Source organism: Arachis duranensis, chromosome 10 (genome assembly GCF_000817695.3).
Source record: "Arachis duranensis cultivar V14167 chromosome 10, aradu.V14167.gnm2.J7QH, whole genome shotgun sequence".
In the NCBI taxonomy this organism is placed as follows: domain Eukaryota; kingdom Viridiplantae; phylum Streptophyta; class Magnoliopsida; order Fabales; family Fabaceae; genus Arachis; species Arachis duranensis.
In genome coordinates this window covers 4,975,852-5,000,375 of record NC_029781.3, presented here as the reverse complement: position 1 = coordinate 5,000,375, position 24,524 = coordinate 4,975,852, and the positions used below count along the sequence as shown (strand labels likewise).

The window sequence follows — 24,524 nt, the reverse complement described above, 5'->3', positions numbered from 1 at the left end:
CTGTACATTTGTCCATAATCACAAATTAGTATCTGGAAAAAAGGTCAAACTCATTAAACAGAGGAAGATGCACACAATGAAAAAAACTTTACCCCATTGGATTTGTTGGGTGCGGCATTGTTGTTCAAGTTGCCAAGTAGTGCCTGCCGCTTAATTTTGCTCATCATCTTCTTCCAATTGGTCACCAACCGATCAAGTTCCCAAAGGGTCTCAGTGTCAACAGCCTCAATATCAAGCTCAATCTCATCCCCATCCTGCTTAAGGTTCCCATTCCTCTTCCTTATGATCTGTACCACCTGCTCCATTTTCTCAGGAGGCAAACTCTGCAGCCCAATACCCAACTTGTGTTTCTCCTCAAGGCTCATCTCCCTCTTATTGGGGTCCTTCGCCTTAGGCTTTGGCTGCTTCAAAGGCTTCACCGGAGGGGCTCTCATAGGGGAAGGAGTGCGCACTGGCGACTGCACCATTGGAGGGTTCGAAGAGCTCGCAGGGGCCTGCACTGGCTCGGGTTGAAACCTTGCCGGAGGGATCACATTCTCCTTCTTGTTCTTAACCCTCTCAATCCTTTCTGGCTCAGCATGATTCCAGGAACTGGCCTGCAATTCCTCATCAACATCATGATCCTGCTGCCTCATCGAATCCTCGAATTTCTCATGCACGGGACGATACAGCTCTTCAAACTTGGTTAAAAGCAGGTCAGCCATGTTGTGCACATCGTGACCAGGGGGGTTATATGTCAGCGCGTTTTTGAACGTCAACCGCACATCGGAGGCAAAATCAGCCGGCGAGGAATACACGTTCTTCGCGAGATTGGACTTCACGGTGCCCAGATCCATGGGTTTCTTCACTATATCATAATAATCGTGAAGACCCATTCCAACGACATCAACGGGGGTGTTGAAGATCCACCCAACCTTGTGCTTCATGATCTTCTGTAGAACCTGCGAGCAGGACTTCATCAAGTTTCCAATCTCCGAATTCGACCGTTTCAAATCTTTGGTGATGGAATTCACCGGAAATGGCCGCTTGTTGCCGGAGATTTTCTTGCTCGATGATTTTTTAGGAGGGCCGTTGAAGCTCTGCCTGGGCTGATATTCTCCGCTCTCGATTTGTTTCTTAAGCTTTCGAATCTGCTCGAGCTCCAAGATCAGGCGATTCTTGAGCTCGTTCAGCTCCTTTTTTGTGTACGACGCCACGTTGAACGTCACATATTGAGAATGATTACCGTCGTTGGACCTGCGGTTGATGGATGAAGCATCATCTGACGCCGATTGGTTCTTTTTGTTCCCAAATTTTGAGTTAGGGTTAGGGTTAGAAAATGGTACTTTTCCCATGAATCCAGCTGCACCGCCTCTATGTTGCGGCCAATTAGGTTCGTTTCGGTTGGCTAGGACGGCGGAAGCCATCAAGGTGCAAGATCACAGCCGTCCGGTTGGATTCCGGCGTATCTCCGGCATGAATTCTCCAATGCGCGTCGAACAGAACATGAGTCAGCTGTCAGATAAAATCACGCGCCAAAGGGACCCTCACGCGCAGTTGAAAATCGTCACGCGCCGCCGATGAAAACGAAGATTTTGAATCAAAAGAGAGAGGAAAAGCGTAGAGGCAGGGTTTGGAATTTGGCTTACCCTAATCTGTGCGAGGAACGAATGGGTGCTATGGCCGCTTCTTAAAGGCGATGAGATCTGCCCGTGGTTGCTTCGGGTAGCTTTATTTACCGTTGATTTTTTGTTAATACCTGATCTAACGGACATAAATCGTTTTCTGGGGTTGCCCGCAAATTGGTCATGAGATCTGGCACAAACGGTAGCGATTTTTCTGGTTTTCCACGTGGCCTTTGTATAGCCGTTTGATGACTGAGGTGGTGGTATCTTGATTGGGGTTTGAGTTTGAAGCGAATTTGAGGTGAATGTGTCGTGCATTTAGGGTTTGGAGAGGGCCTGGCCCAGATGATGACGTGGCGGGAACCACACTGGCGGTTCCGGCATGCGGGTGAGAAATTACGCGCAGCGCGTAGCTTCGAATGAAACGCGTGTTTGTGTAAGGATAGTTTCGTAAATGCATGTTCAATATGGACGGAACCGGTTCTTTCACTCCCAATTTTACTTATGTGTTAGGATTATTACATGTCATTTATATAAAATATATATCTAAAAAATTTAATAATATATATAAATAGGCTAAAAAAATTAGATATGAAAGTAGTAAGAGTGATACACTTTAATATGGTAATTTTTTGTGTTTTTTAAAATTGTGAAAAGTACACAAATCGGACGGTCCAATTTGTATTTAAAAAATTAAATAAATTTGGGGTACACAAATCGGACCGTCCGATTTCTATACCTCAAATTTTTTAATTTTTTAACACAAATTGAACCGGACGATTCGATTTCTGTACTTCTAATAAATCGGACGATCTAATTTCTACTTTTCTAATTAAACGGTTTCATATTTGAGAATAACACTCCAATCCACATTTCAAAAAAACACCACTACTATCTCAATATCAAATACAAAAAAGTGTATATAAATATATACTAATTATTTAGTAATTTTTTTATATGCGTATACCTTTTTTATATTTTTTTAATATGAGACAATTATAATTACTAATGAATTCATCTACCTTTTTAAATTAAATATATATTATGATAAATTTGATATTAATTTTAGATGATAAATAATTTATTCTTTTAATAAAGTATTTTGAATTTAAATTTTAGAAGATAACTAATTTTTCATAGATATAAGTTAGAAGATATTTTAAAAAATAACTTTATACATCAAATTCCTTCCAATTTTCATCATATATTATAGATCAAACTTAAATAATTATGTAAATTATGTATATGAATATCAATATGAACTTAAAAAATATTTCTACTATATTTATATAAAAAATATGTGATCCTGTTATTCAATTTGATATTATTACATTCGCCATACATATGTTAATATATATTTTTTGTCTAATTCTCTTTTATTGTGTTACAATTTTACAAATACACTTTTAATATATATGAGGTTTAATTATTTTATTGGTTTTTATAGTTTTACAAAATTTTTAATTAGATTTTTATATATATTTTTTTAATTGGGTCTCTGTATTAAATTATATTTTTTAATTAGATCTCTTTTAATAGTAATTGGCTTAATTTTATAGTAATCTAACTAAAAAAATTGATGCAGGAATCCAAATAAAAAAAAAAATATAGAGACCTAATTAAAAAAAATTAGTGCAAGAATTCAATTAAAAAAAATACAGAAATCTAATTAAAAATTTTACGAAACTATAGAGACTAATAAAATAATTAAATTTATATACGATTGTAGCTTATTTTTACAGTCAACTTATTTATATAAGCAAGCTTAGCAGTAATCCCAGAAAAAAAAGGAATTCAGGGATACTTTTTGATCCTTTGTATTTCCATATTAAAATTAATATTTTGACTAATAACCAGCTCTCCAATAATTTTTTAACCTTTAATGTTTAAACACGTATTTACATTCTAAAAACACAACTTGTTTATTATTGCTTTTATCGTAAGTGCTTTTGCGCTACAAGAATGCATTTGGCGGATAAAATAAAATATTGAGAACAAAACATAAAGAATAGAGACATAAAATTTAATATTTTTATATTTTATTTGATGATAAATTAAAATAAATTATAAAAAATTACAAAATATATTAATTTAATATCTCTAAATATAATGTTTATATCTATATGTCTCATCTATTAAATATGATTTTGTATCTTTATATATCTGTTTTAGTATTCCATAACTATAAACGAATGCAACCCATAATACTATTTATTTGTTCTAAAATATTTGTTAGTTTGAAAATAATATACATGTATAATTTATAATATTTAAATTAAAGAATAAAGTAACAAATAAATTATTGAAAAATTATATTTTAGATAGATTAGTTTTTAAAAAAATACCAATAAATTTTTTTAGGATAACATATATGAACATATTATCTTCAAATTACCTTATATGATTAGAATAAAAAAATCTTAATTTAAATTAATTTGTTTATATTTATTATTTTACAAATTTTTATTGATATTTTTTTAATGACTAATTTTTAAAGAAAGTAATGTACATATTTATCACTAAATTGGCAAATTATACGCTATTATTAATCAAAATTAGTTAATTAATTTATAATCTATTTTATATTTTTATATTTTGACTTGATGACCAACTTTGGCTATAAATAAGTCAAATTTATCGCATTCATATCATACCAAAAATAAGAAACAAGTGAAAACATATATTGATTGATGTTGCTATGAATGATATTATATGCATTACGTAATGAGTATATTATTATTTATACTATATTATAATATCACAAATACAATAAAACATACATACTAAATAGTATTTATATAGTTTTTTTTATTTTCTTTATTTTTATATCTACTTCTTTTATTTATTTAGAATAGAAACTCGTGTGCAATTATCTTCATGTGAAATTGACAGTTAAATTATAATTTAATCAAATTTATTAAATTATCTAATTATTTTTAATTATTAATTTCACGTAAAAATAACTGTATGTACATAAGCCTTCACCTTTATTTATTTATTTTACAACACACTCCATATTACCACAAAGATAATCACACTATATTAGCAAGACACAGGAGATTATGTTCCCTGTGCATTTTGGCATGTCGCATTGATGTTATTTCCAGTAGCTGAGATTATGTTAATGTTTTCCATTACAAGGCTGGTGCAAGCTATTTTGCTTCGCAATTCAATACAATTGCATTCTCGCTCATTGAGGTTCCTTTCACATTGTGATAAGTTATATCACTCACTTCCACTGCACTTTCTCCATATGCATTATTGGCATAATATTGTTGGTTAATAATCACAGGATTTTCAGCTTTGTAAAGTATAATATCTTCAAATGTGATACTTTTAGCATATCCAGATCCTCCCTGCATTTAAGGAACAACATATACTTATCAATAACTTCCTTATTTCCAACATTTAAATTAATAAGTAAAGACACAGACATATATGAATGATTATACGTTTTTGACACCCAAAGTGTGAATTAGCATTATAAATTTATAACTAAGTTTGTTTTATGTTAAAATTTTATTTTTAAGATAACTAAAATTCAACCATAAATCTTTAGTCATGAAAAATCTCATGTTAATTGTTTAATATTAGTGACAAAAATGTTCTTAATAAAACTGAGTTTTATTAAGAAAATAAAAATAAAAATAAATTCGGCAACTACAACTATAAAAATAACATAAAAAATACTGAAAATGAGTCTAGCGAAGTTCTATCGTCAAAAATAAAGTTTGCTATTCATATCAAACGAACAATGTTAATAAAAAAAGATTATAGTGATAAATATTCATCCTAAAAAATTAGAAACAATATTTACCTGCCATGTCTTGATTCTAGCTCCATTGATAGTTCCACTAAAAGTGCAATTTTTTACATATATCTCTTTCACTATATTAAACTACTCTTCTACCTTAACCCATAACAACAATAAAGTCTCACAGCCCACAAATTTAACCCAACAGAATACATAAATTCAATTACAATTTTAGTCTTTATTATCTTTATCTTATCTTTTGTTATTCTTATCTTATCTTTATTTGTTTTTATTTTTTATAGGACAATGCTCTATATATATTTAGTTTTACCCTCATAATTTATAACACAATTCAGTACAATTCAATCAATCAACAATCAATAAAAGTTCGTTTCTTTACTTTTCTTATTCTTTCACAATTTTATCACACTACTTAAAAAGATCCACCTTTTCCAAGACTCCCAAAGATAGATTTTCATTTAGAATATTAACCAAGCATCATAAATGGTTGAATTATATACACATCCATGGAATTTACTAACTAACCTAATGTCATGCCCAGGTCCACAAAAGACATTTGTTATGTTGGTGAAGAATGTACCACCATTAATTGCAATGCAATCATCTTCTACAATAAATAAAAAAATTAGATACATAATAACCATCCTTCTTTTACGTTTTTTGGGATTAGAGTAGTGATTAACTCTAGCTGTTCAAAGAAGTTAGAATTCAATTAGAAGTTAAGTGGTGATTAGTTTCAGTTAGAGTCAGTTAGAATTTTTTATTAAAATTGTCAGGTTGGCTTTCAGTTAGTTAGCTCGCCTTTTACCTCTATGTATGTATATATAGCAAACACTGTACCTAAATTGTCAATTAAGCTTCAGATCAATTCAATCACAAGATTCTCTCAATTTTTCTCTGCTTTTTTTCCTTCTTCTCTGCTCGGACTTGGTACCTTTTATGGTATCAGAGCTTGAATCTGAGAACAAGTTGTGCTGCAATCAAGCTTCACGTCCTCTCCGGTCTCGATGAAGCTCGATGAGGATAATTTCCTACAATGAAAAGATCAAGCTAAATCTACAATTAAAGGACATAACATGCTGCATCGCATAACTGGAGAAGGAATACCAATAAGATTCAGAGCAAATAGTGAAGTGAATCTAGAATTTCAGTGTGGAGACAGGACGCTCTATTGAAGTCGTGGCTTCTGGCCTCAATGACAAAGCCTTTCACCACTTGAATAGTAGGATGTGTATATGTGTATAAGGTATGGAAATGTTTAGATGATCATTTCACGTCTCAGATGAGAGCAAAAATTATACAATTGGAGCACAAACTAAGCACCATCAAGATTAGAAGTTCTGTTATGTACTTACATTGAAAAATACCATAGATGCATTGGCGTCTGTTGGAGAACCAATGAAAGAAAGCGATCATGTGAATGCAATTCTAAACGACCTAACAGAAGAGTATGAATCTGTAATCACATCAGTAGTTGCAAGACCAGTAAGCATCACAATTGGTGAACTTTAAGTACTCCTTCTTACTCACGAAAGAATGCTTGAAAGATTCAGGAGACCAAAATTATTTGTCTAGGCTAATCTTGCTCACACAAGAGGCGGATTCAGAGGTGGAAGATCAGGCAGAGGAGAAAGATTTTTGTACAATGACAATAACAGAGTTGATTCTGGAGGACAATTTCAAAATAGCAATTTTCAAAGCAACAATTTTCAAAACAATAACTTCCAAAATAATAATTTTCAGAATGGCAACTTTTCGAACAGCTCAAGATCTACCTCACAATACAATGACAATTTAAGACTCACTCAGAAAGGCTACAATGAAAATTCAATATTTAATGCAGAATGATGAGATAAACAATGGGAGAATGATGAATGGTGAGAGACCCGTGTGTCAAGTCTGTGATAAAATTGGCCACACTACCAAGAACTGCTGGTACAGATATGAAAGGAACAACAATTATAGAGCTGATTCGAGGTCTGATATGCACAACTCACAAAATTCACAAACAAGTGCATCCTCTTCTCAACCACCTCATGCACTACTTACAACTCCAGCAACTATTCATGATCCAAACTGCTACTTGGACTCAGGAGTAACCCACCATATGACCTCATATCAACAAAACTTGATGGAAGGACAAGCCTACGAAGGATCAGACCAAGTGATCATAGGAAATGGTTCAGGTTTACAAATCAATCTTGTTGGAAAATCTTTCTTTAAATCTAATTTGAGCAATAAGAAATTTATTCTACAAACACTACTACATGTGCTTGATATTACTAAAAAATTGTTGAGTGTATATCAATTTTGCTGTGACAATGCAGTCTACTGAGTTTCATTTTGACAAATGCTGTGTAAAATCCCAGGGAACCAGTAAAGTAGTTATCTAGGGAGAAGTTGAAAATGGAATGTACAAATTCCTCAATTTCAAACCATCAACCAAGTCTGCTTGTGTCTCAACACTGTGTAGCAATGACAACTTCTTGCTTTGGCATAATAGGTTGGGGCATGCCTCCAATAGTGTAGTGTCTACTGTCCTAAAGTCCTATAATGTCCATTTTGATTCAAATAAGTCAGTTTGTGAAGCTTGTTGTGCAGGAAAGTCTCACCAATTGCCCTTTCCTGTTTCTAAATCTGTATACATAGGCCGGTTGGTAACGGGTAGGGTAGGGTAGAATTTGGACTCTACCCGCGGGTTGAAAATATTTTTAAAAGTCTACCATACCCTATCTGCGGGTTGAGAATTTCTCAACCCTAACCCTACCCCCACCCTAAAGTTCTAAACCATACCCTACCCGACTCTACCCATAGAAAAATAAAAAATTTTCAAGCAAATATAAAATTCAACTATTCCAAATTTCATATATATTAATAAAATAAAAAATAAAAACTAAGTTCAAATTAAAATTAAAAACAATAAAATCTTAAAGAAATCTAACATAAAATTACAAATAATATGATCATTAACTAGCTTAGTGGTTATTTCAAGTTTTTATAAGAGGAAGATTGTGTATTTAACATTCACTTTCTTCACTACATATATAACTTTTACATATATATTATATAATATATTAGGGGTACGGGTAGGATATACCTTGGACCCGTACCATACCCTACTCGCAAGCAAACTCGCATCGCACCCTACCCTACCCGCAGCGGGTTGGGTAGACAACCCTATCTAAACAGATTAGTTTGGGTTGGGTACCCGCAGGTAGGGTATATATTGCCAGCCCTAACACAGCACCACTTCAATTAGTGTATTCTGATATTTGGGGTCTTACCCCCACTCGTGACACTAATGGAAACTTCTACTTCATTTTATTCATTGATGCATTTTCTAAATATGCGTGGCTATATCTCATTAAAGCATGATCTCAGTTCAAATCAGTATTTACTTTTTTCCAACATATGGTTGAGTTGTAATTAGACACTAAACTAAAAATGCTACAAACTGATAATGCTACTGAATATACTAGTTTATCTAAAGAACTGCAGGCACAGGGAGTTATATACAGGTTTTCATGCCCTTATGTGCATCAACAAAACGGCAATGTTGAGAGAAAGAACAGATATGTAGTCGAGAAAGGACTTGCAATGCTTGCTAGAGCTGGCATGTCTACAAAGTACTGGAGAGAAGCCTTCTCATCAGCAGCAAACATGATTAATCAACTCCCTACACCAACCCTTGACAATTGCTCACCTATGGAGAAGCTCTTTGGAAAGAAGCCAAATTATGACACTCTAAGAGCCTTTGGCTGTCTTTGTTTCCCTCATTTAAAGCCCTACAACAAACATAAATTGGACTTTTGCTCTGCTCCATTTGTATTCATATGATACAGTTCAGCATACAAGGGTTACAAATGCCTCACACAAAGTGGCAAGATAGTGGTGACAAAAAATGTAGTCTTTGATGAAAGTAGGTTTCCATTCAAAGAAGGAAAATTTTTGATAAGCATATCAGAGAAGGATAGCTCAGAAACCAACAATCATGTTCCACCAAGAATACCTCTTTTGCCAAGCTTTATGTCCCAAGGACACCACCTCTCAACATAGTTGCAGCAGCAAACTCCATCTCACTCAACCACATCAGACACAACTACGAATCTAATTACAACACCTAACATTTTAACCCTGCAGCCTACCTCACTCATACAGCAACTAATTCCTTCAAACTTACCTAATCAGCTAACTTCACCTATGAACCACACATCACAACCTAGAACTCAAATCTATCAACTTATGTCACAGCCTATAGCACCATCTAGCATTCCAGTTCCAATTCCTATCTCTGATTTAGAGATTGTCCTACCACCACTATCAAATACTGCTCAACTAAAAACCATTAATATGCGCCCTATGACCACAAGAAGCAAACATGGCATCTTCAAGCTAAGAGCACTACAAGCAACAGTTGAACTAAGAAATGTCAGAGAAGTATTAGCTCACCCTGAATGGAAAAAAGTCATGGACAATGAATATGAAGCACTAATGAAAAAACTAACATGGAAGTTGGTACCATTGCCACAAGAGAGAGATGCCATTGGAAGTAAATGGGTATTTAGAGTCAAGTACAATGCTGATGGCTCATTATAGAAGCATAAGGCCAGATTAATTGCACGGGGGTTCTCACAAAGACATGGATTTGACTTTACTGAAACATATAGCCTAGTAGTAAAGCCAACTTCGATAAAAATGATCCTGACAGTGGCATTAGCAACTGAGTGGAGTATCAAACAGCTAGATGTTAATAACGCATTCCTTCATAGTGACTTAAGTGAAGATATTTACATAAGGCAACCTCATGGGTATGTAGTTGGAGATAGCAGCCTAGTTTGCAAACTCACAAAAGCATTATACGGTTTAAAATAAGCACCCAAGGCTTGGTACCACAAGCTTTTCACAACACTTAACCACTTAGGATTCACTGCTACCAAGTCAGATGTTTCAATCTTCTCAAAGTTTACCAAAGGAGCTAACCTCTTTGTTTTGGTGTATGTCGATGACATCATCATCACTGGAAACTCAAATACAAAGATCAATCAGGTGATTCAACAATTAAATAGATAATTATCACTCAAATATTTAGGTGACCTGCATTATTTATTAGGGATATAAGTTTAAAAAATTTGCAATGATAGGCTGCTACTTACTCAAGAAAAGTATGTAAAGGATTTACTCATCAAGGTTGGAATGGTTGGATGCAAACCTTGTCAAATTTTGAGGAGCAAGCTTTGAGGATCCCAAATTATACTGGTCAGTAGTTGGAAGTCTACAATATCTGACTATTACAAAACCTGAATTGGCCTATGCTATAGGAAAAGTTTCACAGTTTTTTCATAATCCTTTGCTTGAACATTGGAAGCTGGTTAAAAAAATTTTGAGGTATATTAGTGGGACTTGCAATTATGGACTACACCTACACAAGAACAGCTCCATGCAATTCACTGCATACAATTATTCAGATTAGGGTGGTGACCCAAATGATAAAAAATCTACATGGGGCATTTATGTCTTCTTAGGCAAAAATCTCATCTCTTGGAGTACAAAGAAGCAGATAGTTGTGGCAAGATCCAGTACTGAGGCTGAATATAGAGCTTTAGCAGACTTGGTAGCTGAAATAATATGGCTCTAAAACTTGATGATTAAATTAAAAATTGACATCCCAATTCCTCCCCTGATGTACTGTGACAATTTCGATACAGTCCTACTAGTTGCAAATCCCATTTTACACTTAAAATCAAAGCACTTCGAGATTAACCTCCACTTTGTTCGAGACTATGTGATAAAAAAAAATAGTAGTTGTCAGTCACATTCCTGGTTCAATACAGATAGCAAATGTGTTCACAAAAGCTCTTCCCAATGTTGTGTTTCTACAATTTCGATCATTGTTGAATGTAGAAGAGAATGGGCCGAGTAGTGAAAAAGAAAGACAAAAGTCAGGAGAGTCCGAAAATGGGAGGTATATAGAGAAGAACTTAAATTACAGCAAAAACTCAAAATTGGTGGAAGAATCAGAAGAACTTGAAAGTAGGGAGCATGATAGAGTAGTGATTAACTCTAGCTACTCAAAGGAGTTAGAATTCAGTTAGAAGCAGTTAGAAGTTAGAGCTTTCTATTAAGAGTGTCAGGCTGGCTTTCAGTTAGTTAGCCAGCCTTTTTCACCTCTGTGTCTATATATATATATTCTGCTCAGGAGTCAGGCCTGGTACCTTTTAGGGATAAGTAGTTTTAGGATAAACTTACCTGTTCCAATTAAAGCATTAAGAAAAATAGAGTGGTACGAGGTAATTGATAATGATTTGAAAATTAAAGTGCCCTTTAAGAATATTTATCAATTAGACATTAGACTAGTCTATAAATAGAATTTCAAATAAATATTATAATAAATTTAGTTTTTTTTAAATATATTTAAAAACACAAAAATACTATTAACCTCCCTAACATCACAGAATAAATTAAAAATTTTAAGTAATTTATCTGAAGCTTAAACTCAACTTTGTATTCTATTTTTTATTTTTAATTAAAGTTCCTTATTTTTTGTTGTCTTTTTCATCTTTATTTTTTTTCTTTAATTTCTGCATTTTATTTTATTTTCAAATCTTGTATACTTTTTTTTTAATTTTATTTTTGAAATTACAATTGAAACTCTGAGACACTTACAAGAAAAGTCATTTCCACTTCTTGAATTCAGATAGTGAAACAATACTAAAAATTTATTAATTTATTTATTATTAACAATAGAACAAAAATTGAGTAAAATATTGAGTTTACAAATTGTAAAGAAGAATACTAGATGGCTATTAGAATTTATTATTTTTGGTCATCACTTAGTTATTAGTATTTAAAAGTATTTAAGTATGAGATAAAGGTCAGTTTGGATAAACAACTTAATTAAGCTCCTTTTAAAAAAATAATTTAAATAATAAATGACTATATTAAAAGTAGTTTATAAATAAATGATTTTGTGTTTGTGTTTTTAGTTCTAAAAGTGCTTATTTTATAAAAATATGATAAAAGTAACAGTATTATGAGAGAAGTCATTTTTTTTAAGTATGAGATAAAGGTCAGTTTGGGTAAACAACTTAATTAAGCTCCTTTTAAAAAAATAATTTAAATAATAAATGACTATATTAAAAGTAGTTTATAAATAAATGATTTTGTGTTTGTGTTTTTAGTTCTAAAAGTGCTTATTTTATAAAAATATGATAAAAGTAACAGTATTATGAGAGAAGTCATTTTTTTTTAACTTCGCTATAAGCTTCTAAGAACATCTCCAACAGTAAGAAAATGAAGGACCCGTTCTGACAAAAGCTGAAGACCAACCATTAGAACAACATAAGCATGAGTCCCAGCACGTATTTCAAAGCAAGCAAGGCCCTGCTCAAAGGGACTTGCTTTGTTTTCATTATAATCAATAAAATTTTAACATGTGGCACTTAATTAAAAAAAATTAAATAATATGATAATAATATAATAACTAATAACGTTACATAATATGTTATCAATAAAGGGTTGGTCTTCGTCTTATTATATACCAACTTATTTAACTTTACGTATATAATTAAATATTATAATTATTTATAAATTAAATATGATTTAAGTATTTAATTTAGTTATTTAAAAAATTATATTAAATAATTAAATTATATTTAATTTATCAATAATTATAATAATTAATTATAATTCTATTTAATTAATAATTTATATTAATTATTTAAATCATAATTAGTATAAGTAATTAAATTAATATTGTATATTAATTATATTATTATATTAAATTAGCAGTTGTAAAATTAGCTGTTGCAAAATTAGCTGTTGAAAACTAGCCGTTACTATGTTACCGTTATCATTAACAAATTAATATTTTGTTACTTTATATATCTACCACTTAGATACATTTCTATTCTCACACTTTCTACTACTCTTTTTCATCTTCTTCCAAGTTTACAAAATCAAAGTTCTGCTAATATTATTTTTTATTCGAAAGAATGGATCCAAACCAACTCAACTCTTTCTTCACTCACTTACAAAACTTTTCTCAAATTCCAAATACCCAACAATCTCAAACCTCAAACTCTCAAGTTTCGAATCAAAACTTCACACTACCGAATACATTTCAAAATCCAATTCCACAAAAGTTTTCTAATTTCAATTTTCAAACTCCTTATAATAATCAATTTTCTATATTCCAACCGCAAAATCAAAATTCACAAACACCACATTTTCCGTTTTCATCCATATTTAACCCCTCTATCAGAAATGTTACTCCAACTTTCTTACCATTTCCAACTCAATTCAGTGCATCAAGACATGACTCATCTGGTGTTGGTGGCTCTTCTAACCCATCATCTCAGACTCCTATACAATCTAATCCAAATTCGCAATATTCAGATTTTGCCAACCCTCGTGGATTAGATGTTATCGACTTCAATGATGATGGTATTAAAGATCGGAGGCAAGATAGTATTCAACACTAGCATTGGAAAGAGGATGAGATGCTGATCAGTGCATGGTTAAATATTTCATCTGACCCTGTAGTTGGTATCGATCAAAAGGGAGGAAATATTTTGGAGTCGAATTCATAGCTACTGTCTAGAATTTTAATCCGACATGACAAGGGAAGTAGTTGCATGTAAGAAACGATGGTATAAGATCAACAAGGCTGTTGCACAATTTGCTGGTTGCTACGATCAAGCTAGTCGAAACATAAGGAATGGTTCGAACGCTAATGATATAAAGGAGTTGGCTTATAAACTTTATTCTACAAATTATGGTAAAAAATTCACTTTTGAGAGGTATTGGAACATGCTTCGGTTGGAGCAAAAATAGAGAAGCCAACTACCTACACAGAGTGATGACTCAAAGAGAACCAAAGTTAGTGCAACTGGAGCATACTCATCCTCATCAAACCCAGAAACACCGTTGGCTGACGAACCCGGTGTGGACTCTCCCGTTCGCCCACAAGGATCAAAGAAGAGCAAGCGAAAAGGTAAGGAAAAAGCACAGATATCTGAAGATTTTAGCGAAAAGAAATAATCGGTTGTTAAAAAATTATCTCTCATGGAAGATATTAAGAATGTTAGAGAAAAGGAATTAATGGATAGGCAAAAAGAAAGAGAAGAGGAGAAGGAACATAGAGCAAAGATTATGGCAATTAGAGAGAATGAGTTACAAATTCAAGCGGCAATGAAAGAACAAGAATTACAAGCTCAAGCGGCAATGAAGGAACAAGAATTACAAACTCAGAGGTATATTAAAGAAATGGAGATAAAATCAAAAGAAAGAAAAATGGATAGGATGGCCAAGGAAAGGGAAAGGGAAATGGATATGCAAATACTTAATGCTGACACGTCTACAATGAGTGAAAAACGACGAGCTCTTCATGAGATTGCATGTGAGAAAATAATCGCCAAGTGGTTTACTTAATAGTTCCTTGTATTCGTAGAGTTATGTAGCATGCTCTTATTTTTATTGCGTATTACTGTTATGTGATGTAGTTTGTTTTATTTATTTCTGATGTAATTTTTTAAATTAGTCAATATTATTGTGCCTTTATTGTTCATGAAAGTGACCGTTGCAAGACTAGCCATTAAGTAGCCATTGCAAAATTAGCCGTTAAGTAGACGTTGCAAAACTAGCCATTGCAAAACTATCCGTTGCAAAACTAGCTGTTAACTAGTCGTTAAGGTACTTATTGGAGACACACTTATAATATGGCTAGAAATTTTGATGATATGTTTAATGAGGCTTTGTATGGCGAAAGAAGATGGCAAGATAACACACTCATAGATAATTGGATCGATGAGTGTTTACTCGAAGATTCAGAAGAAGAAGATATCGATAGAAGCTCTATACCAACTACTCGTAGATGGATCAACAGAGATCGAGAAGCAAGACATGATCGCCTTTTCCAAGATTACTTTACAGATGAACCGGTGTATAATGCTAACATTTTCCGACGAAGATTTCGAATGAGAAGACATGTGTTCCTTCAGATAGTAGACGCTCTCTCAAACGTCTATCCGTATTTTCACCAGAGGGTTGATGCAACCGGAAGAAGAGGCTTGTCGCCACTCCGAAAATGTACCGCTGCGATACGGATGTTAGCATATGTCGTAGCAGCTGATGCTGTTGATGATTATGTGCGCATAGGCGAGAGCACACAATTGAATGCTTGGAAAAATTTGTTGAAGGTGCCATTTCGGTGTTCGATGATGAATACTTGCAAAAACCCAATCCAAATGACGTACGACGCCTGCTACAAATGGCGGAGGGTCGTGGCTTCCCTGACATGTTGGGTAGCATTGACTGCATGCATTGGCAATGGAAAAATTGTCCAAAGGCGTGGAAAGGTATGTACATGAGTGGTTATCGTGGGGTTGCAACCATAGTACTTGAGGTTGTAGCATCTTCGGACCTTTGGATATGGCATGCGTTCTTTAGAGTTTCTGGTTCAAATAACGATATCAACGTGTTAGATCATTCTCCAGTGTTCGATTATATTCTAAATAACTGTGCTCCAGAGGTAAATTATACTATTAATGGTAATAATTATACTATGAGATACTATTTAGCAGATGGTATTTATCCTGAATAGGCCATATTTGTCAAATCAATCTCAAAGCCACAAGGGGAGAAACGCAAGTTATTTGCACAATACCAAGAAGGGTAAAGAAAAGATGTGGAGCAAGCATTCGGAGTGTTGCAAGCACACTTTGCAATTATACGTGGTCTAGCTCGTTTTTGGAAAAAGAAGAAGCTTGCCAACATAATGAGAGCTTGTATTATATTGCATAATATAATTGTTGAGGATGAAAGAGACACTTATGCAGAAAATTTTGCTCAAGGCTTAGAGTATGATGATGTCGAAAATGGCTTATCACAACCTCAGCTGGGAGAAGAAGATTTTGCACCATACTATCAATTTCTCCAAAGAAATGCCCAACTTCGAAATAGGCAGCAGCATAGACAATTGAAAGAGGGCTTGATTGAACACATATGGCAATTTCACAATGCTTGTCGTCAACTATAGAGCTTAATTATGTTTTTCTTTGTATTAAGTAATTTTACAAATTAGTGTAATCCCGAATTATATATTATTTATTATTGTTATTGAAGGTTGTGGTAGGCTTAGAGAAGGGGGGTTGAATCTATGCCTTCCTTTTAAATTGCTGTTATGACCCTTTTAAAACAAACTTTCAATTCTGATTCTGTTTGTACTCAGCAACAGAAATTTATGAGACAATTTATTTTTGTCTCATGAATATCAGAAAACAGAACTCAGCAGAGAAGAGAAAAGCTAACACTAGCATGTATCATAGTTCGATTGCTTTGTGCTATGCAACCTACGTCCAGTCTCCTCCACAACAATGGAGGAATTTTCACTATAGTTAAAAGTATTACATACACCAATTTTACAGGATTGACGCAGTCCTTTCACACTCAAGTTCTAACCTAACTTGACATTGGCTATGCTAATACCTTATTCACTCTTAGTGCTAACCAAACTAAGAAAAGGGATACCTCACAGGTACAAGATACAAGACATAGACATACCTAAAGAAATCAGAAAATAACTCTAGGCTTTTCTCTCAAGTGTATCACTCAACCTTTTTCCACTCATGGCTTTTAATTGAGCTTTCTCACTATGCCTTTTCTCACAAGAAATTACAGAAAGATAAACATAGAAAAGTACATCACAATCTGTAAAACATGAAGGAGATTGACTTTATCAGCAGCCTTTTTGCTATGTGCAAAACCAGATTTGCAAACCTCAGATACAGTTCTTCAATATTGGCCGAATACTTATTTGAAAAAAAAGCATTATCCAAGTAGAGGAACTTCTTTGCAGAACTCAACTCTCAAACTCTGGTTTTCTCTCATTGGTTTCTGAATGAACAACAAACCTCTTTTATCTCCTTGCATATTACTTGGTTGCTCTCCCTAGGTCAACTTCTTGAGTCTTGAGCTTCACCAACCCACAAACTCACTTTTTCTCATTAAACATCAGAGTAGAAACTTTGCTTCTAACTTCTCCATCTTGACCGAAAGCCATAAAGCAGCAACCACAAGAGTCTTGCAATGGTCAACTTAATCTGAACCCTTGAAAACCAACTTGGTCCCCAAGACATGTTTGAGACCGTGGATTTACAGCAGAGAAGAACAGAAATTCTCTTTTCCATATAGCTCAAAATGGAGTGGCAGAGTGTTGAAGATGAAGAGAAGAAAGTGTGTTGCATGTAAAAGAAAATGGGTTACCTTTAATCTTTTCTTAAGCTTGATTTGGTTTGAACTTACTGATTTGACATCTGCCTTTCAAACTTAATCTCTCTCTTTCTTTCTTCTTCAGTGAATGGCGTGTGGGAGAAGCTCTCTCTTTTTTCTGTGTTTTCTGACCAAGAGCAAAAAGGTGAACGTTGATTTTGTGAGAGTAGGTGAGAGAGATTTGCTTGACGAAATCAAATCGGGCTTGGATATGGATATGGTTTGCTTGGCCCGTTTTGATTTCTTTAGCTTTATTTCTCTTGGGCTTTGCTTGATTTACTAGCCCCCAGCCTTGTTGTTTTATTTTGTACTAATTGGGCTGCTTAAATTTGAATTATAGCCTGCAATCATATAATAACTAATTAGCAACATACAACTATTAATTAATCAACACTAATTATTTATTTTGCCAAAAATAATGTTTGTCATCACTAATTAATTTAGTTAATTTCTTAACTCCACAAACACCCCATTTTCTATTTTTAAATTTAAATATTTAAATTACATTATTCAAAAAAATTAATTACATTAATTTCAAGTATTTTAATTAATTAATTAAGTGGGACCACAATAAGGACTAAAGTTAGTTTTTTCTAATGGAGAAGAGAGAGATGTTTTGAGTTTCTATTTACTGTTTATGACGTAAAAACTGATGTGAAGTTACTTTTTATGACAGGTGGGCCATAAACAGAAACTGTAATGAGTTCCCTACTGGAGATGGTCTAAGAGCAACTCCAACAGTGACTTTTTGGAGTTCCTATTACTATGCATGTAAGGAAAAAAAAAAAGAAACCAACAGTTGGAGTGAAATGAGAAGGAGTTCCTTCTCTTGGATCGAGAAGAGAGAGTATCTCTAAATGTGGACTCTTGTTGTCCACTAATAACTTGTCACTTAGCAAGTTATTATAAAAATAAATAATTATATAAAATTTTAATCAATTAAATAATTAAATAACAATTAATTCAGTAATAATTATAATAATTAATTATATTAAATAATTATATCTTTATTTAATTAATAATTTATATTAATTATTTAAATAATAATTAATTAGATTAAATAATTAAATTTTTATTTAATTAATGATTTATATTAATTATATCACATACTTAATATTGAATATTATTTACATTAAAAATAAACTTAATTTTTACACCTTACAAAATAATTTTTGGTTGGGTTGGTTAATTTTATTTTTAAAATTTAAAATGCTAACCACATTATTAAAATTAGTCGTTGCAAAATTAACTGTTAAAAACTAGCCGTTATTATGTTACCGTTATTATTAATAAATTAATATTTTATTACTCTATATATACCACTTACATACACTTCTATTCTAACACTTTCTTCTACTATTCTTCATTTTCTTCCAAATTTACGAATCAAAGTTCTGCTGATATTATTTTTTTGTTACATATGAATTTTTTTAATATTAATATTATTTAATAATGAATTATTTTTAAATTTATAAATTTAAATAATATTATTGAAAAAATATTTTAATTAATTAAGTAAGATCACAATAGGGACTAAAAAAATAATTACATTAATTAATTAAGTAAAACCACAACAGGGGTTAAAATTAGTTTTTCTTAATGAAGAAGAGAGAGATGCTTTGAATTCCTATTTACTGTTTATGACACAAAAATTTATGTAGAGTTACTTTTTATGACAAGTGGGTCATAAATAGGGACTGAGATGAGTTGTTTATTGGAGATGGTGTAAGTAGCTTATTAGAAAGCTGCAATTTAGTTTTGAAAATTATACCCGACATTAATACTACTACTTTTCATAAGTTAAAAACTCAAAAAAGTTACTTTTAAAACTTTTTAAATTGACCCCAAAAAAATATATTATTGAATTACTAGATTAAAAAAATTGAGTTAAAAACTAAATAACGACCAAAAATAATAATTTCTAATGATCCTCTAATATTTCTCATAGATAAATTCTCTAATAGAGTCATATTGTTCGTACTTGTCTCTTTTATTATCTATTTTACAAGTACAATATTTAGTTTATATGAATTTTTATATAAAAATATTATTTACATACAAAAATTAATTATTATATATTTATGTATAAATATATATAATTTAATTTATTTTAATGATGATAATTTTTTATTATGAAACGAAAGATAAAGTAAGCAACTTGTGCCTTTGCAAATGTAGCCTACAATAATGTTTACAGAAAATCGAATCTCCTCTGGTAGCGTTATGAATACTTAGGAATTTCTTATTAAAACCATTTCAATTTGTACTTTAGTACTTACGGTTGGCCTTTGGTTTCATTGACCAGTTTAAAGCATTCCCACCATGGTGCACCTTGGCCGTCAATGGTTCCTCCACCAGTAATGGTAAGGCCATTTATATCTGAAAAAAAGATCCATCGACTCCTATCATCATTTCCATTTGGCCATTTCCAAGTATCAACGCTATTTGGAGCAGTGAGAGTTGCAGAAAGCTACCAAGCCATACGAATTATACTATTATTTATTGCTCAATATATTATATTCAAACATAGTAAATGACATACATGATTACATGTATATTGGCGGATAATATTAGGACATATTTTATTTAATTTAGTATTCTTAATTTTATATATGTAATATTTATAGTATATATTCATTGTATTTAACATTATTTTATTATTCAACCAGTAATTAAAAAATACGAAATAAAATATTTTCAAATTGTTTTGGACTTTTTTTTTTGATATTTTTGTGTATGGGCCAGTAAACAAAGAAATTTAGAAACCAATCAATTAATCACTCATTAGTCATTACACTAGCTCCACATTTAATGGCGTCTATAATTTATTTATTTATTTTTTGGTGTCTAAAATATATAAAAATAAATAAATTCTTTAAAAGAATTTAAATATCTCACATCTAAAAAAACTAAAAATATTTTTATATTTTCAGTTATTGAAAGACAGAAACAGAGACCTATTCTCATTTTCTCTTTAAACTAAGCAAAGGACAAAGAACCACTATTCCAAATAAAATTTAATTTTGCTGTAAGATTGTTATGGTTTTAAATCTCAACCGTTTGATTAACCGATGGTTAACAAGGGTGGGAGCATGAGAAGCCCCCAATATTAAGACCCACCTAATACGCCTTCTAGAACATTCGTGTCACCGTCGTTAAAAATAAGAGCAGTAAAAGCACCGTTTTAATTTTTCATGAGAAGTGAGAACCAACCAAAACCCTAAACCCTCCTCAACAGCCAGACACTCATATAAACCTCTCAAACCCACTTTCTAACATTTGCCTCTTTCCATTTTCATTCCGATCCATCAATTTTCTGCAATGGCTGCCGCCGCCGTCCTCCGTTCCCTCCGCCGCCGCGACGCCGCATCTACCTCTTTGTCCGCCTTTCGCTCGGTATATCACTATCATCGCTTCTCTTTTTTCTTTTTTCAGATTTAATCCGCATAACGCCTCTTTTTGTTCTTTTGTAATGGCTGATGTTATTCTTTTCAGCTCATTGAAGTTTTTTATTCATTAAGAATACTCCTGTTTGTTCTTAGTTATCTGTTCATAGATTTTGTTGAGATTTTAGCTTACTTGTTCTGTTGGAATATCATTTAAATGCAGTCATATGAAAATGAGAGTTTAATATAACTCGACAGTTGCATATTGGAGATACTAGATACTCGAATTCAAGGTTTTCATATCCACGATCTAACCATTATGTTTTTATTACAACGGATCTAAACTTTTCATATTTCATTTCGTGCTTACAACTTTTATAATGGATGATGTGTCTAGCTGATCTAGCCTGGCTGCAGAATTTTTTTGAGTTGCTGTTGTTGTCGATAGAATGTTTGGCTACTTGAATTTTGAATGGTGTACTGAATTGTATGCTGAAAGAATATTTTTCTATTTTTGATATATATTCTTTTTTTTTTACATGTTTGTGCAGTTGGCGGGTGGCGCTAAGCCAGCATATGTAGCTCATAAGTGGTCAAGCTTGTGTCGACCTTTCAGGTGCCGTTTTGGGTTTCTCGTTTCTGGTTTCATTGGTTACTCGCGTTGGAGATACCTTTGATGTCATGTTAACTCATTAAACTTTTTCCGTCTTTGCCACAGTTCTAGGCCTGCTGGAAATGACGTCATCGGTATCGATTTGGGTACAACCAATTCGTGTGTTTCTGTTATGGAAGGAAAGGCAAGTCATTCTTGCTCTTAAATTGTTGTTTTGTGTTTCCATTTTCCAATATTATGGTTTGTGCTGATTTATATTATATCTTCTATAGAACCCAAAAGTTATTGAAAATTCCGAAGGTGCTCGAACAACACCATCCGTGATTGCTTTCAACCAGAAAGGGGAGTTGCTTGTAGGTACACCTGCAAAGCGTCAGGCAGTAACCAACCCGACAAACACACTTTTTGGTACCAAGCGGTTGATTGGTAGGCGCTTTGACGATCCTCAAACACAGAAGGAGATGAAAATGGTTCCCTACAAGATTGTTAAGGCCCCAAATGGAGATGCATGGGTTGAGGCCAATGGCCAGCAGTATTCCCCCAGCCAAATTGGTGCCTTTGTTCTCACCAAGATGAAGGAAACAGCAGAAGCTTATCTTGGGAAGACAGTTTCCAAGGCTGTAGTTACTGTACCAGCTTACTTCAATGACGCTCAGAGGCAGGCAACAAAAGATGCTGGTAGAATTTCAGGTCTTGATGTGCAGAGAATTATCAATGAGCCCACTGCTGCAGCACTTTCATATGGAATGAACAACAAAGAGGGTCTCATTGCAGTTTTTGACCTTGGAGGTGGAACATTTGATGTCTCCATCTTAGAAATTTCGAATGGTGTTTTTGAGGTAATTACTTCATTTATTTTCCGCTTCTTTTTCTTTGCCTTGGAGGAAGTAAAAGTAATCTTATACTGATAACATCTGTTTCAAGGTGAAAGCAACAAATGGTGACACATTCTTGGGTGGAGAGGATTTTGACAATGCATTACTGGACTTCCTGGTAAGCGAGTTTAAGAGGACTGACAATATTGACCTTTCAAAGGACAGGCTTGCCTTGCAGAGACTTCGTGAAGCTGCTGAGAAAGCTAAGATAGAACTGTCTTCAACATCTCAAACAGAAATAAATCTTCCTTTCATCACCGCAGATGCATCTGGTGCTAAGCATCTGAACATCACATTGACCAGATCCAAGTTTGAGGCTTTGGTGAATCACTTGATTGAAAGGACTAAGGCACCATGCAAGAGTTGCCTGAAGGATGCCAATATATCTATCAAGGATGTCGACGAGGTTCTTCTTGTTGGAGGGATGACCCGTGTGCCTAAAGTCCAAGAAGTGGTTTCAGCTATCTTTGGAAAGTCTCCAAGCAAAGGAGTAAATCCTGATGAGGCAGTTGCCATGGGAGCGGCAATCCAGGGTGGTATCCTACGTGGAGATGTTAAAGAGCTGCTGTTACTTGATGTTACACCACTTTCTTTGGGTATTGAGACTTTGGGTGGCATATTTACCAGGTTGATTAACCGCAACACTACTATCCCAACAAAAAAGAGTCAGGTAATCCCTTAATCTGCCGATGCTTTCTTTAGGAAGTTGTTTTTAAGTTGTCAATCTCTAAGGAAGTTCAATGATCTTTTTATTGCAAAGACATGATTATATGAGTAATTCAAATACCCCAAAGTCTCGTATCCATTCAGTTTCGGTTTCTGCAATTTTTCGATATGTTTGTGTCATGATATGACGTAAGCTATCGTTGTTTCAGGTGTTTTCAACAGCAGCTGACAACCAAACACAGGTGGGTATCAAGGTGCTGCAAGGTGAGAGGGAAATGGCCGCAGACAACAAAATGCTTGGAGAATTTGAGCTGCCAAAGACAAGTCAACTGGTAAGGAACAACAAATCACAATCCGATCATCCGGTGGACTCTCAGATGATGAGATTGAGAAGATGGTTAAAGAAGCGGAATTGCATGCTCAGAGAGACCAAGAAAGAAAGGCTCTCATTGACATCAGAAACAGCGCTGATACTACCATCTACAGCATTGAGAAGAGTTTAGGGGAATACAGGGAAAAGATTCCCAGTGAAGTGGCCAAGGAAATTGAGGACGCAGTTTCAGATCTAAGAAAGGCAATGTCAGGAGACAATGTTGATGAGATTAAGGCAAAGCTTGATGCCGCAAACAAGGCGGTCTCCAAGATTGGTGAGCACATGTCAGGTGGGTCAAGTGGCAGCTCATCTGCTGGAGGTTCTCAGGGTGGTGAGCAGGCTCCCGAGGCAGAATACGAGGAGGTGAAAAAGTGAACCAAGTAGTGTTTTGTAGGCAGTTATTCCATCTGATTTTTTATCCCTCGATTTACAGGTGAACAAATGAATCATCTTTTTGATTTAGTAGGAGAGAGTATAAAAGGTTACGTAATTTTGTAACTAATTATTGGAGGTAACTTTTTACCCGGAGTGTTTTCAATTTGTAGTGCTGATTCACGCTGTTTGAATAACGATATTGGCAATTTTGCCTGGTGTTTTTTGTTCTCTCTGCAATTGGTTATGAATACAGGATTAAATTCAAAAGATAGAGAGTTTAATGATAAATTAGATATAAAAAGAATAAATTATAAAAATCTAATTACGACCGTTTTCTATACAAAAGTTTTAAAATGGAAGATATAATAATAAAAATTAAAAAAATAAGTTATATTTTTGGTTAATGTTTTTATGTTTTTTCTGTTAGAAAATATAAAAAAATAGTAATTCAGTATTTTTAAACATAGTATCTGTATTTATGTCTCAATTAAATATTATCCATACAATATTTCCAACTGTTTATTTTAACCAAGTCTTTTGGTTTATGCGGTCAATGTATGCTTAATATTCGATATTTATAGCGGCTATTT

The 24,524-nt window shown here is 33.3% G+C and overlaps 3 protein-coding genes across 3 annotated transcripts; 2 read left to right on the top strand and 1 right to left on the bottom strand.

Annotated features, from left to right (window-relative positions):
* Positions 1-18: 18 nt before the first annotated feature.
* LOC107468545 (transcription factor GTE7) lies at positions 19-1,654 on the bottom strand. Its single transcript, XM_021134159.2, has one exon. It carries the CDS (start codon positions 1,404-1,406, stop codon positions 54-56), a length of 1,353 nt encoding a protein of 450 aa, XP_020989818.1. The 5' UTR covers positions 1,407-1,654; the 3' UTR covers positions 19-53.
* Positions 1,655-15,095: 13,441 nt separating this feature from the next.
* LOC107468428 (uncharacterized) lies at positions 15,096-16,054 on the top strand. Its single transcript, XM_016087710.1, has 3 exons — positions 15,096-15,484; positions 15,535-15,907; positions 15,980-16,054. The coding sequence occupies exons 1-3, from the start codon at positions 15,096-15,098 to the stop codon at positions 16,052-16,054; spliced, it is 837 nt and encodes a 278-aa protein (XP_015943196.1).
* A 4,777-nt stretch (positions 16,055-20,831) lies between these two features.
* Positions 20,832-24,164, top strand: LOC107468633 (heat shock 70 kDa protein, mitochondrial-like). Its single transcript, XM_016087952.3, is given in 7 exon segments — positions 20,832-21,042; positions 21,584-21,648; positions 21,751-21,829; positions 21,918-22,484; positions 22,570-23,190; positions 23,396-23,495; positions 23,498-24,164. Coding segments are annotated over 7 exon segments (1,944 nt in total). The 5' UTR covers positions 20,832-20,967; the 3' UTR covers positions 23,935-24,164.
* Positions 24,165-24,524: the final 360 nt, after the last annotated feature.

What these genes read in the sequence shown, in the direction of transcription:
- LOC107468545 (XM_021134159.2), bottom strand. Translation starts at nt 1,406, where the DNA reads ATGGCTTCCGCCGTCCTAGCCAACCGAAACGAACCTAATTGGCCGCAA.
- LOC107468428 (XM_016087710.1), top strand. Translation starts at nt 15,096, where the DNA reads ATGGCTAGAAATTTTGATGATATGTTTAATGAGGCTTTGTATGGCGAA. An exon ending in TGTACCGCTGCGATACGGAT is followed by an intron (nt 15,485 to 15,534) that starts GTTAGCATATGT and finishes ATGTGCGCATAG; the next exon opens with GCGAGAGCACACAATTGAAT. An exon ending in TAAATAACTGTGCTCCAGAG is followed by an intron (nt 15,908 to 15,979) that starts GTAAATTATACT and finishes TATCCTGAATAG; the next exon opens with GCCATATTTGTCAAATCAAT.